Raw genomic sequence first — 21,694 nt, forward strand, 5'->3', positions numbered from 1 at the left:
GGATGCAGCAATACTAATATTCTTAGCACAGTGCTGGATGTTTAACAGATATTTGAACGTGAAGTTGTAGTAACCTGTGATGAATTCAGTTCCTGGCATTTTAAAATTCTACAAGCATATACAGAATGTAATCATGGCCAGGCCATAGGAGAACTACAAATGGAAGTAGACTGAGAGGAAAGTGCATGTAGCTTTGTTTTATGAAACAAATCTGTAGACTTTCAACAAAAGTACTATATGATCCTAATTTCTTGTTGTTAGGAAGGAAAAACTAAAAGAAAAACTCCTCCAAAGCAGGTGAGAATCTTTATGTTTAGGGATGAACAGCTTTAAACAGGTGAGTGGTGGATATCAGCACGGAAGGTGTTTGTTTGGATGAGAGAAAATACTACAACCTTCCCAAATTAATCCTAATTTTTGCAGCTCAGAAAATTAGAAATATCAATTGATCCCTTAGACTTTAATTAATGGTAGATACACACTCATTCGATCAGCGAATGTTTGAACTTCTTCTGCACCGTATACACACTTTATAACAGGAACTATGCTATGGGATGGGGATAGGATGATAAATAAATTAGACACTGTACTCGCCCTAGAAGGGCTTTTATTCTTGTGGGAGAGGCCAATAATTGCAAGTACTGTGAGATACAAACTAGGAGATGAAGTATAAATGAAGAACTTGGGGTAAAGGGAGTGGAAAACCAGGCTACAGATGGTAACATTTAAATTGAGATGCCAAGGAGGAGGGTGTGGGGAGGCCCTTGCAGAATATCACTCTGAGGAAAGGCTGCAGCTGGGAACTTGAGGTGGGGCGGGGGAGGGGGGGTGTTCAAGCAACTGAAAGAGGGCTGTGCGCCTCAAGAGCCCAGCGAGTGAGGGAGGGGGCTGGACGGGTGTTGTGTGGATGCCGGACACTGGATCATGCCAGGTCTTGTAGCCACGATGAGGAGTATGTTATTAAACACAGTGAGAAGCCATGGAATGATTCAAACATGACTTAACCCAATTTGTGTTTTGAAATCTCTTTTGCTGGGGCCGAGTGTGGTGGCTCACACCTGTAATCCCAGCACTTTGGGAGCTGAGGCGGGCAGATCACAAGGTCAGGAGATCGAAACCATCCTGGCTAACACGGTGAAACCCCGTCTCTACTAAAAATACAAAAAACTAGCCGGGTGTGGTGGCGGGCGCCTGTACTCCCAGCTACTCGGGAGGCTGAGGCAGGAGAATGGCGTCAACCCGGGAGGCGGAGCTTGCAGTGAGCCGAGATCGCCACTGCACTCCAGCCTGGGTGAAAGAGCGAGACTCCGTCTCAAAAAAAAAAAAAAAAAATCTTTTGCTGCTACATAAGCTTTTCTTTTTTCTCTAATTGTATTTTAGATAGATTTAATATGTAAAATAAGAGAAACTGATTTGTTAGCTCAAAATACTGATGCCCTTGAATCATTTGCCAGAAATAGTTCTTCCCCTAAGAATCAACCCTTAAAAACCAGTTTACAGCGTAGACATCAGAGACTTGAGTTATAAAATGATTTATATATAAAACGTTTTGGTGCCAGACAATGGTCTTGGAACCTTAAGTTGAAATTTTCTTCTGCCTGCTAGAATCAGACTACATTCACTGTTAGGACGATTGGCATATCCAAAAAATGATAGTCTGAATATTGATTTATTTGTGTACAGTTTTCCCATTTGTTCCATTTAAAAACTAACATGGCTTTTTATGGTCCTTATTAAAAGCAGTTACAGGGTGTTCTTTCGTTTGAGTTAGTTTGTGAAATAAATATCTGAATGCCTACTGTGTGGCAGGCACTGTTCTGCACTTTTGGACTACATCCATAAACTAAACAGGCAAAGGACCCCTGTCTTTGGGGGACTTACATTCTAGTGGAGGAGGCAGATAACAATAAATATAATTAGGGCCAGGTCCAGTGACTCTCGCCTCTAATCCCAGCACTTTGGGAGAGTGAGGCAGGCGGATTGCTTGAGTCCAGGTGTTTGAGACCAGCCTGAGCAACATGACAAAACCCTGTCTCTACAAAATACAAAGAAATTAGCCGGGTATGGTAGCATGCACCTGTAGCACCTGTAGCACTGGGAGGCTAAGATGGGAGGATTGATTGAGCCCCGTGGAGGTCAAGGCTACAGTGAGCCATGATCATGCCACCATGTTCCAGCCTGGGTGACAGAGCGAGACCCTGTCTCAAAAAAAAAAAAAAAAAAAAATTAGTAGAGTCATAGTACTAATAAATATAATTGGTATGTTAGAGGGTGCTGTGTGCTGTGAAATAAAAAGTAGAACAGCTAACATGGTGGAGGGTATAATTTTAAATAGAATGGTTAGAGTAGCATCATTGAGAAGGTACAATCTGAGTAAAGGCATGGAAACCTGTGCAGATACATAGAGAAAGAACATTCCAGGCAGAAGGAATGATCTATGCAAAGGAAAACCCCAAGGTCGGGGTGTACCAGGCCTGTTTGAGGAACAGTGAAGAGGCCAGCGTAGCTGGAGGGGAGGGTATGTGAGAATATCTTGGCTTTCTAGGAATGCGTTTCTCCTCAGTCAGTTTCAAAAAGTTCATAAGCCAAAACAGATGAATAATTAGGCAGAGATCTCCCATCCCGTGAATGCTCTGCAGATGGTAACCTGTAAACACCCAGACTCATGTCTTAACTCAAATTAGGTAATTCCAAAATAATGCAAATGTTCCTTAAATTCAGTTCATAGGGCAGCTGAGCAAACAAGATCTCTTTTATGTGAATAAGAAACTGAAGACTTTTGCCATTCCAATTTCTAGATCTCCAGATTAGAAGCCAAAAGGCTCTACTTTGCAGCAGAGGATGGCAAAGATGCCAAGAGCACTTGGCATCTTAAGAGAGGCAGCGATTGTGGGCTTAGGGAGAACTGCCTTTTAAGAGCAGCTTTTCTCAGGTCCCTTGTTTCTTTCGAGCTCAGTACCACCAAATCCTTTTCAATTTTTTATTTGGCAATCCACATTTTCTGTTCTTTGACGCAGTGAAATTTTCCATTTGTTCCCTAAGTTTCCAATCTTAAATTTGGCACACTACTTTCATAAGGTCATAATCAATACCCACTATAGTAGAATATTGCCCAAGTTGTGTGTACGTCACGTGTATTCTGTGGGTGTAGAGCATCAGCATTGTCTTGGTTTCACATGCACAGTACTTTTTATAAAGAGCCACACCCAGTTTCTCCAGTGAGATCACTAGAGCTGTTCCAGTCATACTTGCCTACAGCTAATCCTTTCCCATGTTGTTTCTGAATTTTATTTTTTGTAAGTAGAGTGTCCTTTTGTAGTTTCTTAAGCTTCAGATTGATTCCTTTCCCAATTTGTCATGGTTGGTCAGTTTGAATCCTCTTCTGTGAGTTGCTGTTCATTGTTTCCAGCTTAGTTTTCCATGAGGTTGGAGTGAAGTAAGATTACTAAAGACCTGTAATCCCAGCACTTTGGGAGGCCAAGGCAGGCAGATCATTTGAGGTCAGGAGTTCGAGACCAGCCTGGCCAACATGGTGGAACCCTGTCTTTACTAAAAATACAAAAATTAGCTGGGCGTGGTGGTGGGCGCTTATAATCCTAGCTATTTGGGAGGCTGAAGCAGGAGAATTGCTTGAACCCAAGGAGATGGAGGTTGCAGTGAGCTGAGATTGCACCAGTGCCCTCCAGCCTGGGTGACAGAGTGAGACTCTGTCTCAAAAAAAAGAAAAAGAAGAAGATTACTAAATAAAATGTTCAGAAGCATGGAAGGCAAAAAATAGTCTACATTCTTCTCACAGCCAAAAAGGAACATGGTACAAGTTCCTATCACTGTGAGTTAGAAAGGCCCTTCAGAAATTTAACAGGCCTTTTCTCTCCTTCCACCAGGCAGGACTGCATATAGATCACCCCCAAATCTACTAGTCTACTCTCTTTTTCTTTAAAAGGAAATGCAACTACCTCTTTTGGCCTCCAGTTCTATTGCCATTTTAAATAGGAAGGTCAAGAACCCAGCATTGGCCAGGTGCAGTGGCTCACACCTGTAACTGAAGCACTTTGGGAGGGCTGAGGCAGACGGATCACTTGAGCCTGGGAGTTCAAGACCAACCTGGACAACATGGTGAAACCCCGTGTCTACAAAAAATTAGCCAGGCATGGTGATATGCGCCTGTAGTCCCAGCTACCCGAGAGGCTGAGGGAGGATCACCAAGTCTGGTGGTGGAGGCTGCAATGAGCTATGATCATGCCTGGGCAACAGTGAGACCCCGTCCAAAAAAAAAAAACCACCTAGCTAGCATTTTAGACTTAAATTTATTAACTGTTGAATGATAAATTGAAAGAGAGAAATTGAATGCTCTCAAACAATACAAGCTTCTTCTTTTTTTTTTTTTTTGAGACTGAGTCTGGCTCTGTCACCCAGGCTGGAGGGCAGTGGCATGATCTTGTCTCACTGCAACCTCCGCCTCCCGGGTTCAAGCGATTGTCCTGCCTCAGCCTCTTGAATAGCTGGGACTACAGGCACCCACCACCATGCCCAGCTGATTTTTGTAGTGTTAGTAGAGATGGGGTTTTGCCATGTTGGCCAGGCTGGTCTTGAACTCCTGACCTCAGATGATCCACCTGCTTGGCCTCCCAAAGTGCTGGGATTACAAGCATGAGCCACCGTGCCCAGCCACAAGCTTATTTATAAATCCTTCTTTAGTTCCTACTCTGATAACTGGGTTTTATTTATAACTAAACCTATGATGGGTTTTTATTCAATTATTTTTAATCCATTATATCTGTGTAAAATGTTGTACACTTGAATGTGAACTCGAAAGTAATTGTGTAATGATGAATGAATGAAGTGAACTTGAGTGACTTTTTTGTACCTCTTCATGTTGTAAAATATTTATTTTCCTTTTAATTCTAAGAATAACTGTAACACGAATCTACTTCATGTCTTTCTTATCCTTCAGTTCTTGGTTTTGCTATCAATGGTTTTGGATTCCATGCTCACAATGTGGGGACCTCCAGGATATTTCACCTGGTGCAGCCAAGTGAATTCACTTAATCACTACAGACAGTCAGTTACACTTGAGGGTTTTTAATGGTAAAATTTTTTAATTTTCAAAATTTGTTATTTATTTATTTTTGAGATGGGTTCTCACTCTATCACCAGGCTGGAGTGCAGCGGCATGATCATGGTTCACTGCAGCCTTGATTTCCCAGGCTCCAGTGATCCTCCCAACTCAGCCTCCCGAGTAGCTGGAACTATAGGCATGCACTACCACACCTGGCTAATTTTTGTATTTTTGGTACAGATGGGGTTTCGCCATGTTGCTCAGGGTGGTCTTGAACTCCTCAGCTCAAGCATTCTATCTGCCTGAGCCTCCCAAAGTGCTGGGATTATAGGTGTGAGCCACTGCGCCCAGCCAAAAAACTTGTTTTTAATTTTCAGCTCTATTTAAGTTGGAAATCCTCAAGGAAGTGAAAAGGGGTGAAAATTAAGTGGAATGTATTTACTAAACATTTTTTTTTTTTTTGGTTTTGTTTTTTGAGACAGGGTCTTGCTTTGTCACCCAGGCTGGAGTACAGTGGCATAATCTCAGATCACTGCAACCTTAGCCTCCTGGGTTCAAGCAGTTCTGCCTCAGCCTCCCTCCTGAGTAGCTGGGATTACAGGTGTGTGCCACCACACCTGGCTAACTTTTGTATTTTTGGTATAGACGGGGTTTTGCCATGTTGGCCAGGCTGGTCTCAAACTCATGAGCTCAAGTGATCTCCTGCCTCGGCCTCCCAAAGTGCTGGGATTACAGGAGTGAGCCACTGGGCCTAGCCCATTTTAATTTTTATGGCAGAAAAGTCTTCCCTTCATTAAGACTTGTCAATTTTTCATTTGTTTGTTTTTGTTTTGAGATAGAGTCTCATTCTGTTGCCCAGGCTGGAGTGCAGTGACATGATCTTGGCTCGCTGCAACCTCTGCCTCCCGGGTTCAAGCACTTCTCTGCCTCAGCCTCCCGAGTAGCTGGAATTACAGGTGCCCACGACCACACCCAGCTAATTTTTTGTATTTTTAGTAGAGATGGGGTTTCACCATCTTGGCCAGGCTGGCCTTGAACTCCTGACCTCTTGATCCACCCGCCTTGGCCTCCCAAAGTGCTGGGATTACAGGCGTGAGCCACCCGCGCCTGGCCTCAAATTTTAACTCATAGAGAATATCCTTTATAATGATGGCATCTTCTGGAATGCCCCAGACTTGGAAGAATCTGCATTTGTACTCAGTATATTGTGTTTACTCTGTTGACATAAAAGTAAGCTACTGAGGGTTATTTCCCATAGGTAACCCACACTATTTTTGTAGTAGAAATTCAATTGTTAAGGACTCACTAGAGTCCTTAAAGAGTTATCTTGCCCTTAAAGAGTTATTCTATTTCATTTTTAATGAATAACCTATGCCATTTATGATGGAATTGTTTGTGTGATCATACTACTTGATCTATGGGAAATATCTGATATTTTAAAAGTCTCCTTCCTTAGCAACATGTGTCATTATTTTCAGGATATAGCTTCTCAGAAGCTGCACAGGAGGAAAGCAGTGACAAAGAAAGAAGTTGTCATTCTTTGCACGGTAAAATCATCACCTCCAGTCACCAACTTCTAATTCAAATTAGGTTTTAATTTGTTCATTATTTCTTCTTGAAACACTTTTGTTCCCTATACATATGTGTTACTTTGGCTTTATAATAGAAAATAACAAGCAACATCTGAGCTCTTTTGTTTGTTTTTTGGTTTTTTGAGACAGTCTCACTCTGTCACCCAAGCTGGAGTGCAGTGGCGCCATCTCGGCTACCTGCAACCTCTGCCTCCCAGGTTCAAGCGACTCTCCTGCCTCAGCCTCCCGAGTAGCTGGGATTACAGGCGCCCACCACCGCACCCAGCTAAATTTTGTATTTTTAGTAGAGACGGGGTTTCACCATCTTGGCCAGGCTGGTTTCAAACTCCTGACCTCGTGATCCACCCACCTCGGTCTCCCATAATGCTGGGATTGCAGGCGTGAGCCACCGTGTCCAGCCACATCTGAGCTCTTGAGCCTGGAATACCAGTATGGTTTATTTTGGGGGCTTAAGTTAAAGGGCATTCTAGAATTTGGGGTTATTCTTCTCAATCCTTAATGTCTTTCAGAAACTTTACCTCTAGTGAGGTCTTTCTCCTTACCTTGTTCAGATGGGGTCATTGTTTGCTAGTAAAATGGCAAGAACAAGTGGCATCAGTCTGGCATTTCCTCAGTGACTCTGTTAAAGCACATGTTCAGGAAATGAGTGTGATACAGATCTTATCTGACAGAAGGTAGAGGGTCTCAGGCATGCTAAGGGATAAAATTAGGAGCCAATCGAGTTCACCATAGATGAAATATTTCAAGACTGGGATCCACAGAGGAATCAGATCTTAGCACAGCTAGACATGATTCCTGTCTCCCTGTGTGCTGAGATACAGGAAACTGTGAGTTTGCTTTATCCACTGATGGGAAAGGCTGCAGTCTACATGTGGAACTGAATTCATCAACTACCCAAGCAAAGTCTTTAGGATTTTATTTAATTTGTTCACTACTGACAAGCTTGTTGAGAACTCTTTAGTAGTACTTCACTTTGGGTATCTTTCCCTTCCTCCCAAATCCGATAGTTGCTAAAAACCCAGATGTGTTGGAATTAGTCCAAGAGCCACAGTTAGAAAGGTTTGGTTTCTTCTCAAGTCAGAGGATGACTCTTTTCCCTTAAGAAATGAAGTTAACCCTTTTCTATATTTATGCTAGAGAAATAAACCATTCTTTATTCCAGTCACTTTTATTTTTTAAAAGGGGGTGGAGGAAGCTTGCTGATCCTTTTACAGCAAGAAACGTACCACTTTCTCAAGCTGGTAATTGTAGATCTTTTATTTCCAGGCAAAAATACTTTTTAAAACATTAGAATTTTTCTCTCCATTTGATTTATTTCGTCTGCTAATATACCCAAGTGTATCACTCTGAGCTCCTTCTGGCATGTCACTTGTTTGAGTTGAGGAGTATGCACTGGACTTACAGGAGAAACATAGCTCAGAATGAAGAAGGCGGGCTGGGAGACCTCACTCTGATTCTCAAGTGAAGGGAAGCCCAGAGCTTGCTATCTTTTTAGCACCAAGATGCTATCAAAACAAGAGCTGCTGGGATTCTTTGATGTTTTCAAGTCCACAAGTCCTCTGCTGTGTGCAAACTTAATTTCATTTGGATAACCAATTCCTTTTCTCTTGTCCCTTTACCATATTTCTTCTGGATTTTTTCTAGAACACTCGCCCTTTTTCCTTTTTCATCCACCAGAGATAGAAGCATTACATTTCCTGCCAAGCTGACAGGTTTCAAAGTACAAGTGTTCTGTGTCATATGAAGACTTCAGCCTTAACATTTCTGTTAATGAGGTTGCTGTTACTTTGCTCATCTTTTACCAAGTATCTGACTTTTATTTTGCTGTACTCTATTGGCCTTGAAGGATTTCTCAGTGGCTTAGCAGTAATTGAGGTAATGAAGACACTGCCACAGGTAATTGACTTTGTTTTCTTGTGGCAGAAAAACATTTTCCACCTTTGCTATATATAGCAAGTCCCACAAAAATGAAAACTCAAACCGTGATCACATAAAAAAAATTAAAGTGTGAACTAGCTTTAAAGCTCTTTAGCAATAACTGCATTTTGTTTAGGGTACATGCTAAAATTGATTTTTTTTTCCTGAAAACAGTACTCTAGAAGGAATAAAATATGGTTTGTGCTTATATGCCACTGGGGTATACATGTGAGATTGTATCATGTGAGGCATCCTTTAGGCTAAAGAAAATATGTTTCTCTGTTAGAAAACAGGATGAGTATATGATTGGATATAATGTAGGCATGCTGAGCTACCTCTCATTCAGTACCTAAATAAGAAGACCCTAAACATTCTCAGTCAGAAGCGATTGGCTATATTTAATTTTTTAAAGTAACAGTAGATGGAATGGACCTCCAGAAAAGTTGACTGTGTAAAGAAATAAGTCAGAAAGCTTAGTATTCAGGTCTAGACATCATGAATTAACCATCTGGCAGAAATAGAATCCAGCAGAAATGATCTTACGTAATTTCCAGGACAAAATGGTAGGACAGATCTAGGCTCTGGTGGATAAGTGGTAGTGAGAAGTATATAACAAATAGTGCTTGTCACTGGAGAAAGTAGTTTTCCCAGCTTCTGAATGTAGTTGACTGCCAAGATTGCATCAATGGAGTACTTAGTTAACAAGCAGCTGTTAAGGATTACTTGGGATTATTTCAAGTAAATCTCCTTTCTGGAATGCAGGCACTTCCTTTGTTGATAGTTTTGGACTTTAAGTTTTTTTTTTTTTTTTTGGCTGAAAAGTTAATACAGGTTTATTATTCCTCATCTAAAATGCTTGTGACCAGAAAGAAGTGTTTTGGATTTCTAGGGGATTTTTTTGTTTTGTTTTTAATATTTGCATTATATTAATGGTTGAGCATCCCTAATCCAAAAAATCTGAAATCTGAAATGTTCCATTGAGCATTTCCTGTTTAGCAATAGTGTAGTTAAGAACTTGGACTTGAGAGGCAGAGTTGCCATGGTTTGAATACTGGTACTACCAAGTACCTGATCTTTCTGTACCTCAGTTTTCTCATCTGTAAAATAAGGTAAGAACAATGCCTCGTAAGGTTATGCAGATTAATGAGTTAATGTTTATAAATAGTCCATGGCATGTAGTTAAGAGCTTGTAAACTGGCTTAGTAGCTGAATTGAGCATTGAATTCTGAAGATGTCCATCTTCAAAACTTAATAAGCATTAACTTCCCTCTACATTTTACTTTCATTTCTCTCAATATAGTGTTTTTACTTGCATGTAATCTGTTTAGATGATGGGTTTATAGAACCATATTTAAGAAAAGAACTTAAGCACCTAAGTTTTTTCCTTAAAAAAAACTTTAAAAAATATATTTTTTAAAGTTTTTTAAAGTTTTTTTAAAACTTAAAATATATATATATTTTAAAAAATATATTTTTTCCTTAAAAAAACTTAAAAAAATATATATCCCCAAACTAATGGATTGTCCTGTGTGTGTGGAAGAAGTAAACACATTCTATCCCTAGTCCACCATTCTAGAGCGTTGACTTTTAGAATCGGAAGTGAGTCACATAAGTTCAAACTTCATAAAAATATTTTAAGGACAGTTAAAACCTGGCTATTGTTATAAGCAAACTGGGAAGTCGTTAGACTGTAATAAGTTATTACACTTAAGGGAAGATGGCTTAATGGTATACTTCATGTGCATCCTATATTTAACAAAATTGTTGCATTGTAGAAAAATTAAGTTTGCATCTTATTTAGGTGTTTCCTATTTGAAGGAAGATTCTGAAGATTCCGGAGAATCTGATTCTGTAATTTTGGAGTAGAGTCTAGAAACAAACTTTTTTAATTTAATGAATTAACTTTATTTTCAAGAATATATATACTTTTAACAAACATCCCAGCTGGGCGCGGTGGCTCACACCTGTAATCCCAACACTTTGGGATGCTGAGGCGGGCGGATCACCTGAGGTCAGGAGTTCGAGACCAGCCTGATCAACATGAAGAAATTCTGTCTCTACTAAAAATACAAAATTAGCTGGGCATAGTGGCGCATGCCTGTAATCCCAGCTACTCAGGAGGCTGAGGCAGGAGGATCGCTTGAAGGGAGCAACTGCCAGGAGGCGGAGGTTGCAGTGAGCCGAGATTGCGCCAGTGCACTCCAGGCTGGGCAACAAGAGCGAAACTCCGTCTCAAAAACAAAACAAAACAAAACAAAAAACCCAGAAAAGCCTACATGGTTGTGTTAAGGCAGGATTTACTGAGATAAGTGACTCATCTGTCTTCTCCTGAGCCCCAGCTTTCTCACCAACAGAATCAAAGATTTGACTGGAAACATGATCTACTTCCTAACTCACTACTGTGATTGTATTGTTTCTATTTACCTTATGATTATGATATAAAGAAGAATTACACTGCGTGTGATGGACTATGGGGTGAGGATGTGAGCCTTTTGTTTACCACAAAAAAATTAATTCAGAAACTTAGTGTTTTAATAAAGAAAAAGGCTTTTTTGGGCCGGGTGCAGTGGCTCATGCCTGTAATCCCAACATTTTGGGAGGCCAAGGCTGGAAGATTACTTGAGCTCAGGAGTTAGAGACCAGCTGGGCAACATGGCAAAACCCCCTCTCTACAAACAGTACAAAATTCCACCAGATGTGGTAGCATGTGCCTGTAGTCCCAGGTAATGGAGAGGCTGAGGTGGGTTGATCGCTTGAGCCCAGGAGGCCGAGACTGCAGTGAGCCAAGATGGCGCCACTGTACTCTAGCCTGGACAACAGAGCAAGACCCAGTCTCAAAAAAAGAAAAGAAAAGGGCTTTCTAATAAAACAGTAAACTTCCAGTAATTATTAGTAATTCAGTTCTATATGTTGGCAGTGGAATGTACTAAAACACCCCAAACGGTGGTAGTATGTATTGTCTTCTATATTGTGTGTGTGTTTAAAATACTATTACTATTTTTAAATTCACAGTCTTTAGATTTAACAAGTTTGCTAAAGTTTGAGCACTTAGAACTTTATAGTATTCATTCTAATCCATGGTAATTATTTACTTTTGCCAGTTATTCCAGCACCCGAACATAATTGGCCATTTTTCATACATCTTTGCTTGATGATACCTTTACAAGTCATCACAGTGGCTTGATTTGAAGTCCACTTCATGTTTAGTTAGAGAGACATGCCCCACTGGCTACAAGGTCACCATTGTCCAACAACAGAGAATGTTTGTCATTCAGCAAATTAGTATTGATTGTTCTGTTCTTGACTCAGTAATTTCTTCAGCTGAGAGTAAATGGGTAATTGGGGGCTATTAATACACTTATCTATGGGTGGTTTTTATCCCCTGAGTCTTCCGCAAACCCATCTTGTGGGAGAATAACTGGTTTTTCTTAAGTTCTACAAAGTGATGGCCAGTAATTGACATGAGTTGACACTGTTTTTGTTGGGAACTTGGGGGCAGGCCTTCAGAAACAGAAGCAAGATGGTAGTATGGAACACCAAAGTCCTATAATTTCCAGATTACTTCTTTTAGACTAATTTAATTTAGTTCCTTGTTCAGAATGTTCATTAATTAACAAATTTCTGTTAAGTAGGGGGCACCTCCAAAACACCTTTAAGGGCATACAGCTTTTTAAAACTGTTTAATATATGTGCTATTTTGAATGGTATACTTTACAGATCTAATTGTGGTCCATGGTGTTTAATCTATTTTAGAAACTGGATGGCTTCTACAGGGAGCCAGGCCTCTGATATAGACGAGATTTTTGGATTCTTCAATGATGGCGAACCTCCCACCAAAAAGCCCAGGTAAACAAGAGAAGGGAATCAGCAGAGTAAATTACCATTAGTGGGAGAGAAAGAAAAATAGCCAACTTATACCTTCTATATCAGTTGTTTTCACTAATTAGTATTGACCTTCATACTCAAAATTAAATTATTTTTATTTTGGATTTAATTTTTATTTTTTATCAAGGCAATACAGGTACATAGTTTTTAAAATCAGTATTTCAAAGTCCACCCTTCCTCAGAGATAATCACTTTCAACTTTATCTGTTTCTTCTAATGTTGACATCCATGTTTAAAAATACTATATATATTGCTGCTTTTTAGTTTTTTGGTTTTATTGATTTCCGAGTATGGAATATAAGGACTGCTTTGCTCTCATGACTCCTCCCTCTGTATTGCCACTCCACACACTCTCCCATGTTCTTGTATGTTTGTGTCACAGTGTTTGGTTCAATCTACTTTTTTTTTTTTTTGAGACAGAGTCTTGCTGTGTTGCCCAAGCTGGAGTGCAGTGGCACGATCTTGGCTCACTGCAACCTCCACCTCCCGGGTTCAAGAAATTCTCCTGCCTCAGCCTCCTGAGTAGCTGAGATTACAGGTGCCTGCCACCACGCCCAGCTAATTTTTTTGTATTTTTAGTAGAGACGGGGTTTCACCATGTTGGTCAGGCTGGTCTCGAACTCCTGACCTCGTGATCCACCCACCTCGGCCTCCCAAAGTGCTGGGATTATAGGCATGAGCCACTGTGCCCGGCCTGGTTCAATCCACTTTTAATATTTACATTATTACGACTGTATAAATAGTATTCATAGCTGAGCCTAATGCGTAACGATTATGTTTCCTTTCTTGCCCATTTTTTTTGCTATGTCATTAAAGACTGTCTTTTTTGTTTGTTTGCTTGCTTTCAATGTATTCTCACATACTCTGACAGAAGAATAAATCTCCTAGCTATACTGAAACACACCGATAACTTGCTGGTTTGTGTCATGGATTCTTCCTTCTGGACGCTAGTCTACTCTGGACACTTGTTCTCCAGTCCTGTTGTGTTCCTGATATTTGCTATTTCCCATTCCCATCATCCTGATAATTTCCTTTACATCTCTCCTGTATCGATTCTCTGTTTGCTGGATCTCATGTCCTCTTTTTTGGTGCACGCCTTCATTTTCCTGAAGCATGTCCTTGCATAGCCTCCTAAGTAAGGACCCATAGGAGAAAATTATTTGGACATATTTGAAAATGTCTTTATCATACACTTACATTCATTTGATGATTTGACTGAGTATAGAATTTTTAGTATCTCTCATTCATACTCTGCTAACATCTAAGTATTCCTGCCAAAATAGCCACTCTGTTCTGATTCCCAATCCTTTGTATTGTATGACTTCTTTCCCTGTTTTTTGTTTTGTTTTGTTTCATTTTTATTGTTGTTGTTGTTCATTACAAGCTTATAAGGATCATTATTTTATTGTCAGTAACCTGAAATTTCACAGTGATGTATCTTGTCATATGAATCTAGACACCGGGCAGCTCTTTAAAGCTGGCAACTAGTACCTTCACTTTGGAGAAGTTGACTTATATTACTTTTTTGATACTTTCCATTACAATGTTTTTTCTATTCCACATTTTTTTTAAACTCTTGTTATTCAGATGTTGGACTTCTTGTATTAAGTCTCTAATTTTTTATGTGTTGCTTTGTTTTTTTTCCCCCCCATTTCGTTTTCTTAAATTTAGCTTTCTCGGGGGTTCTCTGTTTTATCTTGTGGATTTAAAAATTTCTGTTGTGTTATTTTTGATTTATGAAGTCTCTTTGTTTGTTCATTTTTTCATAGCACTCTGTTTATGTTTCACAGATGCTTTTTTTTTTTTTTTTTTTAGACAGAGTCTCACTGTCTCCCAGGCTGGAGTGCAGTGACAGTATCTCAGCTCATTGCAAGCTCTGCCTCCCGGGTTCACACCGTTCTCCTGCCTCAGCCTCCCGAGTAGCTGGGACTACAGGCGCCCGCCACCATGCCTGGCTAATTTTTTGTATTTTTAGTAGAGATGGGATTTCACTGTGTTAGCCAGGATGGCCTTAATCTCCTGACCTCATGATCCACCTGCCTTGGCCTCCTAAAGTGCAGGGATTACAGACGTGAGCCACCGCGCCTGGCCTTTTTTTTTTTTTTTTTTTGAGATGGAGTCTCACTCTGTTGCCCAGGCTGGAGTGTAGTGGTGCAATCTCAGCTCACTGCAACCTCTGCCTCCCGGGTTCAAGCAATTCTCCTCCCTCAGCCTCCTGAGTAGCTGGGATTACAAACGTGCTCTACCACACCTGGCTAATTTTTACTTTATTTATTTATTTATTTTTTAAATAAAGACAGGGTTTCACCATGTTGACCAGGCTGATCTCAAACTCCTGACCTCAAGTGATCCACCTGCCTTGGCCTCCCAAAGTGCTGGGATGACAGGCGTGAGCCACCCCACCTGGCCAATTTTAAAAAGATCTAGGCCAGGCTCGGTGGCTCACGCCTGTCATCCCAGCACTTTGGGAGGCCGAGGTGGGCAGATCGTGAGGTCAGGAGATCAAGACCATCCTGGGTACCTGGGTAACATAGTGAAACCCTGTCTCTATTAAAAAAAAAAAAAAAAAAAAAAATTAGCAGGGCGTGGTGGCGCGTGCCTGTAATCCCAGCTACTTGGGAGGCTGAGGCAGGAGAATCGCTTGAACCTGGGAGGCGGAGGTTGCAGTGAGCTGAGATTGTGTCACTGCACTCCAGCCTGGCAACAAAGCTAGACTCCGTCTCCAAAAAAAAAAAAAAGAGAAAAAATCTATGTGAGGATATCATTGTTTTCTTTTAATTTTTTTTTTCTCCTTCCCATACTATCTCTTATTTCCTTCAGATTTCTCTCTACCTGCTAGTTTGTTTGGTATAACTGTTATGTTGGGGGCTTTCCTCAGATGTGAGGTGACCCTTGTTTGTCTGCCCATTTTTAAGAGAAAACACTAAAAAGCCAATGGAAGAGGCCGGGTGCGGTGGCTCACGCCTGTAATCCCAGCACTTTGGGAGGCCAAGGCAGGCGGATCACTTGAGGTCAGGAGTTTGAGACCAGCCTGGCCAACCTGGTGAAACCCCATCTCTACTAAAAATACAAAAATTAGCTGGGTGTGGTGGCACGTGCCTATAATCCCAGCTACTCGGGAGGCTGAAGCAAGAGAATCACTTGAACCCAGGAGGCAGAGGTTGCAGTGAGCCAAGATTACGAGATTCCATCTCAAAAAAAAAAAAGCCAATTGGAGAATCTGTGTGTACATGAGGGGCTTGGTCCCAGACCCTATGTAGAGTTAAGGAATATCCCACCTATCAGAATCTGCAGGTTTTTCATCTCATACTGGCCATTTTCCTGAAAGAGGAATCCTCCTCATTTCCCAACTGGATGGGGGATAGGGGTGCAGGTACAGAGTTGATTCCTAGAGTCTGAAAAGCTTCCTCTGGGGAAAGAGAGTTGGGGGAAATCTTGTATTTTATATACAGACTTTTACTTAATCCCCACCCTCAGGTGTGTGCAGTGTTCTCAGATATGGTCCTCTGGTCAACCTCTGCAGAAGGGAAACCTCTAGCCTGCTGAAAGTTGTAACTGTTAAAGGCTTGTAACTGATTCTCCTATTTTAGCCCCACCAGCCCCTCTACCTTTAGATGTACATGAACATTCCCAAAATTCTACCAAGGGAATTGGCCTTTGCATTACAATTGGTAAAATGTTGTTGCCCTTTGACCTCTGTTGTCTGCTGTCATCTTTACCTAGCCTACTTTTTAGGTGTATATACCCGCTAAAAAAACAAAGTAACTATTATTTGGTGATTTGCAAAGAACCAGTAATAAAACACAATTGTTAAATGTTTTGTTTTTAACTGGAAGTCTTTTTCTTTTTTTTTTCGAGACAAGGTCTTGTTCTGTCACCCAGGCTGGAGTGCAGTGGCACAAACACAGCTCACTGCAACCTCAGCCTCCTGGGCTCACGTGATCCTCCCATGAACTTAGCCTCCCAGGTAGCTGGGACTACAGACGTGCCTAATTTTCTTTTTCTTTCTTTCTTTTTTTGGTAGAGATGGGGTCTCCCTAAGTTGCCTAGGCTTGTCTCAAACTCCTGGGCTCAAGCTCAGCCTCCTAAAGTGCTGAGATTACAGGCATGAACCACTGCACTTAGCCAAATTGGAAGTCTTAATTAGGAAGAATTATAGTTCAAATCTATATGTTATATAAAAAAAAAAACAGTACAACAGTATAAAATGAAAAGTAAAAAGTCCTTATTCTCCGCTATCCCCATTTAACCACTATTTATAGATCTTGTGAATCCTAGAAATTTTCTATGTGCGTGTATATTTGTTTATGTGGATTTGTGTATGCTTCACTATCTTGATTGCTCTGAACTGAAACTCATTTTTCATCATTTGCTTCTAACATCTATTATGAATGTCTTTTCTAGTAGACTGATCTTTCAAGATCAGGGACTCCATTTTGTTCATGGATACATGACTCCCGTAGTGTCTGGTACATACAGGTTTTTCTTTCCTGCCTCAGCCTCCCTAGTAGCTGGGACTACAGGTGTGCGCCACCAGACCCAGCTAATTTTTGTATTTTTAGTAGACACGGAGTTTCACCATGTTGGCCAGGCTGGTCTTGAACTCCTGACCTCAAGTAATCCGCCCGCCTCGGCCCCCCAAAGTGCTGGGATTACAGTCGTGAGCCACTGCTCCTGGCCTCAGTTTTTCATATTTGTTGAATGGCTGAATGCAGAAGCTCGGGTTAGGGAAAGCAGTTTTAGAGGCTGCATCCCCAAAACCAGGTTTCCGAAGGCTTGAAAGTGCTATTCCTTTCTTGAGTTATGCCAAAATGCTGATCCTCTCCATTTTATTATTTAGACAAAAAGGTTGGGGAGAAGCCATTTTCAGGGGAGGGGAACATGCCATCAGCAAAAATTAATGTGAAGGAACATATTTCAAGCGGGGATAGTCTCCAGAATGAAAGAGAGGGGAACAAAAACAAAAATTAGCACCCATGCTGTCTCACATATGGGCCTCAGAACAGAGAAGTCTGTCTCTGCTTATCATGGTAAGAAAGGAATGTTTTTCACTTTTTGTCATGTCCCTTGAATAGTTAATGTCTTTATTTAGGTATGTAGGGCTCCTGTGTTTTCAGAATTCTATTGGCCACTTTTTTTTTTGCCTGAGGTTAATGTTTACAAAATTCGGAGTTAAATTTTGTATTGCCTTTCCCCTAGTGTTTTACATTTCTCAATAATAGGAACTTAATTTGTTCTGGGGTTCTTTTCTCTTTTTCTAGAGTACAAATCAAACGTCTTCTTTTGAAATTTAATACTGGTTTAAAATATAATTTAGTTGGCAGAAGTCAGCTGAGCTATAGTCTATTTGGATCTTTTCCTAATATTAGTGGAATTTCTTAGGTTGAGAGGACTAGGAAGGGAAAACTGATTTTAAGATTGGTTTTGGGATTCCTGAAATAGGTTTATGACTTGTTTTTCAGCAAGCACTGACACAATATTCTGGTTGTTTTCTTTAAACTGCTTTGGAAAGGTGTCAAAAACTGCTGTTCATCTTCTTTGCAACTATAAAAGTTAGCTAAAAACTGTAACCTGAGTCAGACAGTCTTTCTGTGTGCCTTATATCTATTGGATATTCCAATCCTCTCATTTGTTTTGCTTTTATAGGAAGCTGCTTCCAAGCTTAAAAACTAAGAAGCCTCGAGAACTTGTGCTAGTGATTGGAACAGGCATTAGTGCTGCAGTTGCGCCCCAAGTTCCAGCCCTCAAATCCTGGAAGGGGTTAATTCAGGCCTTACTGGATGCTGCCATTGATTTTGATCTTTTAGAAGATGAGGAGAGCAAAAAGTTTCAGAAATGTCTCCATGAAGACAAGAACCTGGTCCATGTTGCCCATGACCTTATCCAGAAACTCTCTCCTGTGAGTACCCTAGTATGTGCCACAGTATTTGGAATTTCCTAAAATTTAACTATCACAACTAGCATGATTTGGCTGTCAAAACTAGCATGCCAAATGTAACAGGGATATTCATTTACAGCTTGTAGGTTTCCATAACATTTGACTCTTCTGCGCAATGTCTGTTTATGGACCCTACTCAGGACAGTTATCTTAACCCCATTTCACTGTGTGTCTATGAGAGAGAAATGATGTTGAGGACTTTATATGTACAAATTACCACTGTGTTTTGAATTTATTTTTTTCCTGCATCACTACTGTAAAAGCTGTGTTCTGTGGCATCCATGCCTTGTATGGAATCCCACAAAGATTGGAGATAATTTTATCATTTTATACATGAAACAAAACCAGTTTTTAGTGTTCTTTTTAGAGGTAATAAGTCAAAATATTTATAAGGAATTGCACCTTATTTTACCAAACTGAGTTGGATAAAAGGACTCCCTGTCTTGCTTTGTCTGAAAATTTATTTATTTATTTATTTATTTTTTTTTTTGATGGAATCTACTTCTTGTCACCCAGGCTGAAGTTCAGTGGTTCGATCTCGACTCACTGCAGCCTCCGCCTCCTGGGTTCAAGCGATTCTCCTGTCTCAGCCTCCTGAGTAGCTGGGATTACAGGCATGTGCCACCACGCCCAGCTAATTTTTATATTTTTAGTAGAGACAGGGTTTTGCCATGTTGGTCAAGCTGGTCTCGAACTTCTGACCTCAAGTGATCTGCCCACCTCAGCCTCACAAAGTGCTGGGGTTATAGGCATGAGCCACTGCACCCAGCCTGTTTTAAAATCTTAAAAATCAGGCTTCTAGGGCCGGGCGTGGTGTGGTGGTGGGCACCTGTAATCCCAGCTGCTCAGGAGGCTGAGGCAGGAGAATGGCTTGAACCCGGGAGGTGGAGGTTGCACTGAGTTGCAGTCGCGCCACTGCACTCCAGCCTGGGCGACAGAGGAAGACTCCGTCTCAAAAAAAAAAAAAAAAAAAAAAAAAAAAAGAATTAATGGGGTTTTAAAGAGTTCATGGAATCTCCATACACTTTACAAAAATTAAAAATGGATCAAAGACCTAAATATGATACCTAAAACTGTAAAACTCTTAGAAGAAAATACAGATTTAAAATTTCATGACTGGATCTGGCAGTGGTTTTTTAGACATGACACCAAAAATGCAAAAAACTAAAGTAAAAAAAAATATAGATAAACTGGACTTCTCCAAAGTTAAAAACTGTTAGACTGAAAGGACACTGTCAAGAAAGTGAGCCAGGGATGGTGGCTTATGCCTATAATCCCAGAACTTTGGGAGGCCAAGGCAGGAGAACTGTTTGAGGGCATGAGTTCAAGACCAGCCTGGACAACATAGTGAGACCCTGTCTCTACCAAAAGAAAAAAAAAAGTGAAAAGACAGCTTCCAGAATGAGAAAATGTTAGCAAATCACATATCTGATAGGCGTATAATATCCAGAATCTATAAAGAACTACTGTAACTTAATAAAGGCTAATAATTCAATTTTAAAATAACGATGTAGTTGAATAGACATTTCTCCAAAGAAGATACACAAACGGCCAATAAGTGCGTACGAAAAGATGTTCGGCATCATTAGTCATTAGGAAAATACAAATCAAAACCACAACAAGGTGCCATTTCACACCTGCTGGCATGACTAGAATCAAGAAGACAATAATAAGTGTTATTAAGGATGCGGAGAAATTGGAACCCTTGTGGGAATGTAAAGTGATGCAGTTGCTTTGGAAAACAGATTGGCAGTTGCTTTGGAAAACAGATTGGCAGTTCCTCAAAAAGTTGAACAGTGATTCTATGAACCAGCAACTGCACTCATATGTGTATACCTAAGCGAATGGAAAGCATATTCATGCAGCAACTGTACACTCATGTTCATAGCAACGTTATTCATAATAGCCAAAATAGTGGAAACAACTCAAATGTCTAGTTCATGAATGGAGAAACAAAATGTCTGTCCATACAATGTTAATTGGCCATTAAAAGGAATGAAGTGCTCGTCCCATACAACAACATGGATGAACTTTGAAAACATTGAGTAAAAGAAGCCAGACACAAAAGGACATATATTGTATGATTCCATTCATATAAAATGTCCAGAACAGGCAAATCCATAGAACAGAAAGTAGATTATTGCTTGACAGGGCTAGAGGAAATTCTTCCCAAACTATGCTAAAAAATAGAGTAGGAGGGAGTACTTCCAACTCATTGTATGAGGCCCATATTATCCTGATAACAAAACCAAACAAAAGACATCAGAAGAAATGAAAATGACTAAACACAGTGGTTCAGGCCTGTAAGCCCAACGCTTTGGAAGGATGAGGCGCAAGCATCACTTGAGCCCTGGAGTTCAAGACTCCACTGAGCTGTGATCGTGCTACTGCACTGCAGTCTCGGTGACAGAGCAAGACCCTGTCTGCCTCTAAAAAAAAAAAAAAATGGAAAACTACAAACCAGCCAGGATCTCTTAGGAACATGGACACAAAAATCCTCAACAAAGTACAACCAGACTGAATGCAGTACCCATGAGGAAGTCAGAGTCTTCTGGGGAATGAAAGGTTGGTTTAACATCTGCATTATCAGGCCAGGTGCAGTGGCTCACACCTGTAATCCTAGCACTTTGGGAAGCCAAGGTGGGCAGATCACTTGAGGTCAGGAGTTCGAGATCAGCCGGACCAACATGGCAAAACCCTGTCTCTACTAAAAATACAAAAATTAGCTGGGCATGGTAGTGCATGCCTGTAATCCCAGCTACCCAGGAGGATGAGGCAGGAGAATTGCTGGAACCCGGAAGGCGGGGGCTGCAGTGAGCCGAGATCGCACCACTGCACTACAGCCTGGACGACAGAGCAAGACTCCGTCTCAAAAAAAAAAAAAAAAAAAGTCTGCATATCAATATAATGCATCATATCAATAGGATAAAAGACAAAACCACATGATTTTCTCAGTAGGTGCAGAAAAAACATGTTAGCAAAATGCAACACTCTTTCATGATTTTTTTTAAAAAAGCCACACTCTACAAATGAAGGAATAATAGCAAACAATAGAAGGTAACTACCTCAACACGATAAAGACCGTATATGAAAAACTCACAGTTAACATATTTAATGGTGAAAGACTGGATTTTTTCCACTAAGATCAGCAACAAGACAAGGCTGTTTTCCCACTCCACTCCTGTCCAACATGGTGCTGAATGTTCTAGACCGGGCAGTTAAGCAAGAAAAATAAAGGAATCCATATTGGAAAGGAAGAAGTAAACTGCCTCTGTTTGCAGATGAGATGATCTAGTCTATAGA

At 40.6% G+C, this 21,694-nt stretch overlaps 1 protein-coding gene across 8 annotated transcripts in view; it reads left to right on the top strand.

Annotated features, from left to right (window-relative positions):
* The window catches only part of FAM118B (family with sequence similarity 118 member B), a 51,022-nt gene that overhangs the window by 10,718 nt on the left and 18,610 nt on the right, over nt 1-21,694 (top strand). For 4 of the 8 annotated variants that reach the window (XM_031016215.3, XM_031016216.3, XM_063693667.1 and 1 more), the window contains exons 2-4: nt 6,538-6,606; nt 12,322-12,414; nt 18,100-18,352. In XM_031016215.3, coding sequence (XP_030872075.1) covers nt 12,329-12,414; nt 18,100-18,352 — 339 coding nt within the window. In that variant the 5' untranslated portion in view covers nt 6,538-6,606; nt 12,322-12,328. The remainder of the gene's footprint in view (nt 1-6,537; nt 6,607-12,321; nt 12,415-18,099; nt 18,353-21,694) is intronic. The other 4 variants (XM_055356353.2, XM_004052405.5, XM_055356354.2 and 1 more) reach the window with 1 other exon arrangement.

The sequence above is a fragment of the Gorilla gorilla genome, chromosome 9 (genome assembly GCF_029281585.2).
Source record: "Gorilla gorilla gorilla isolate KB3781 chromosome 9, NHGRI_mGorGor1-v2.1_pri, whole genome shotgun sequence".
Classification (NCBI taxonomy): domain Eukaryota; kingdom Metazoa; phylum Chordata; class Mammalia; order Primates; family Hominidae; genus Gorilla; species Gorilla gorilla.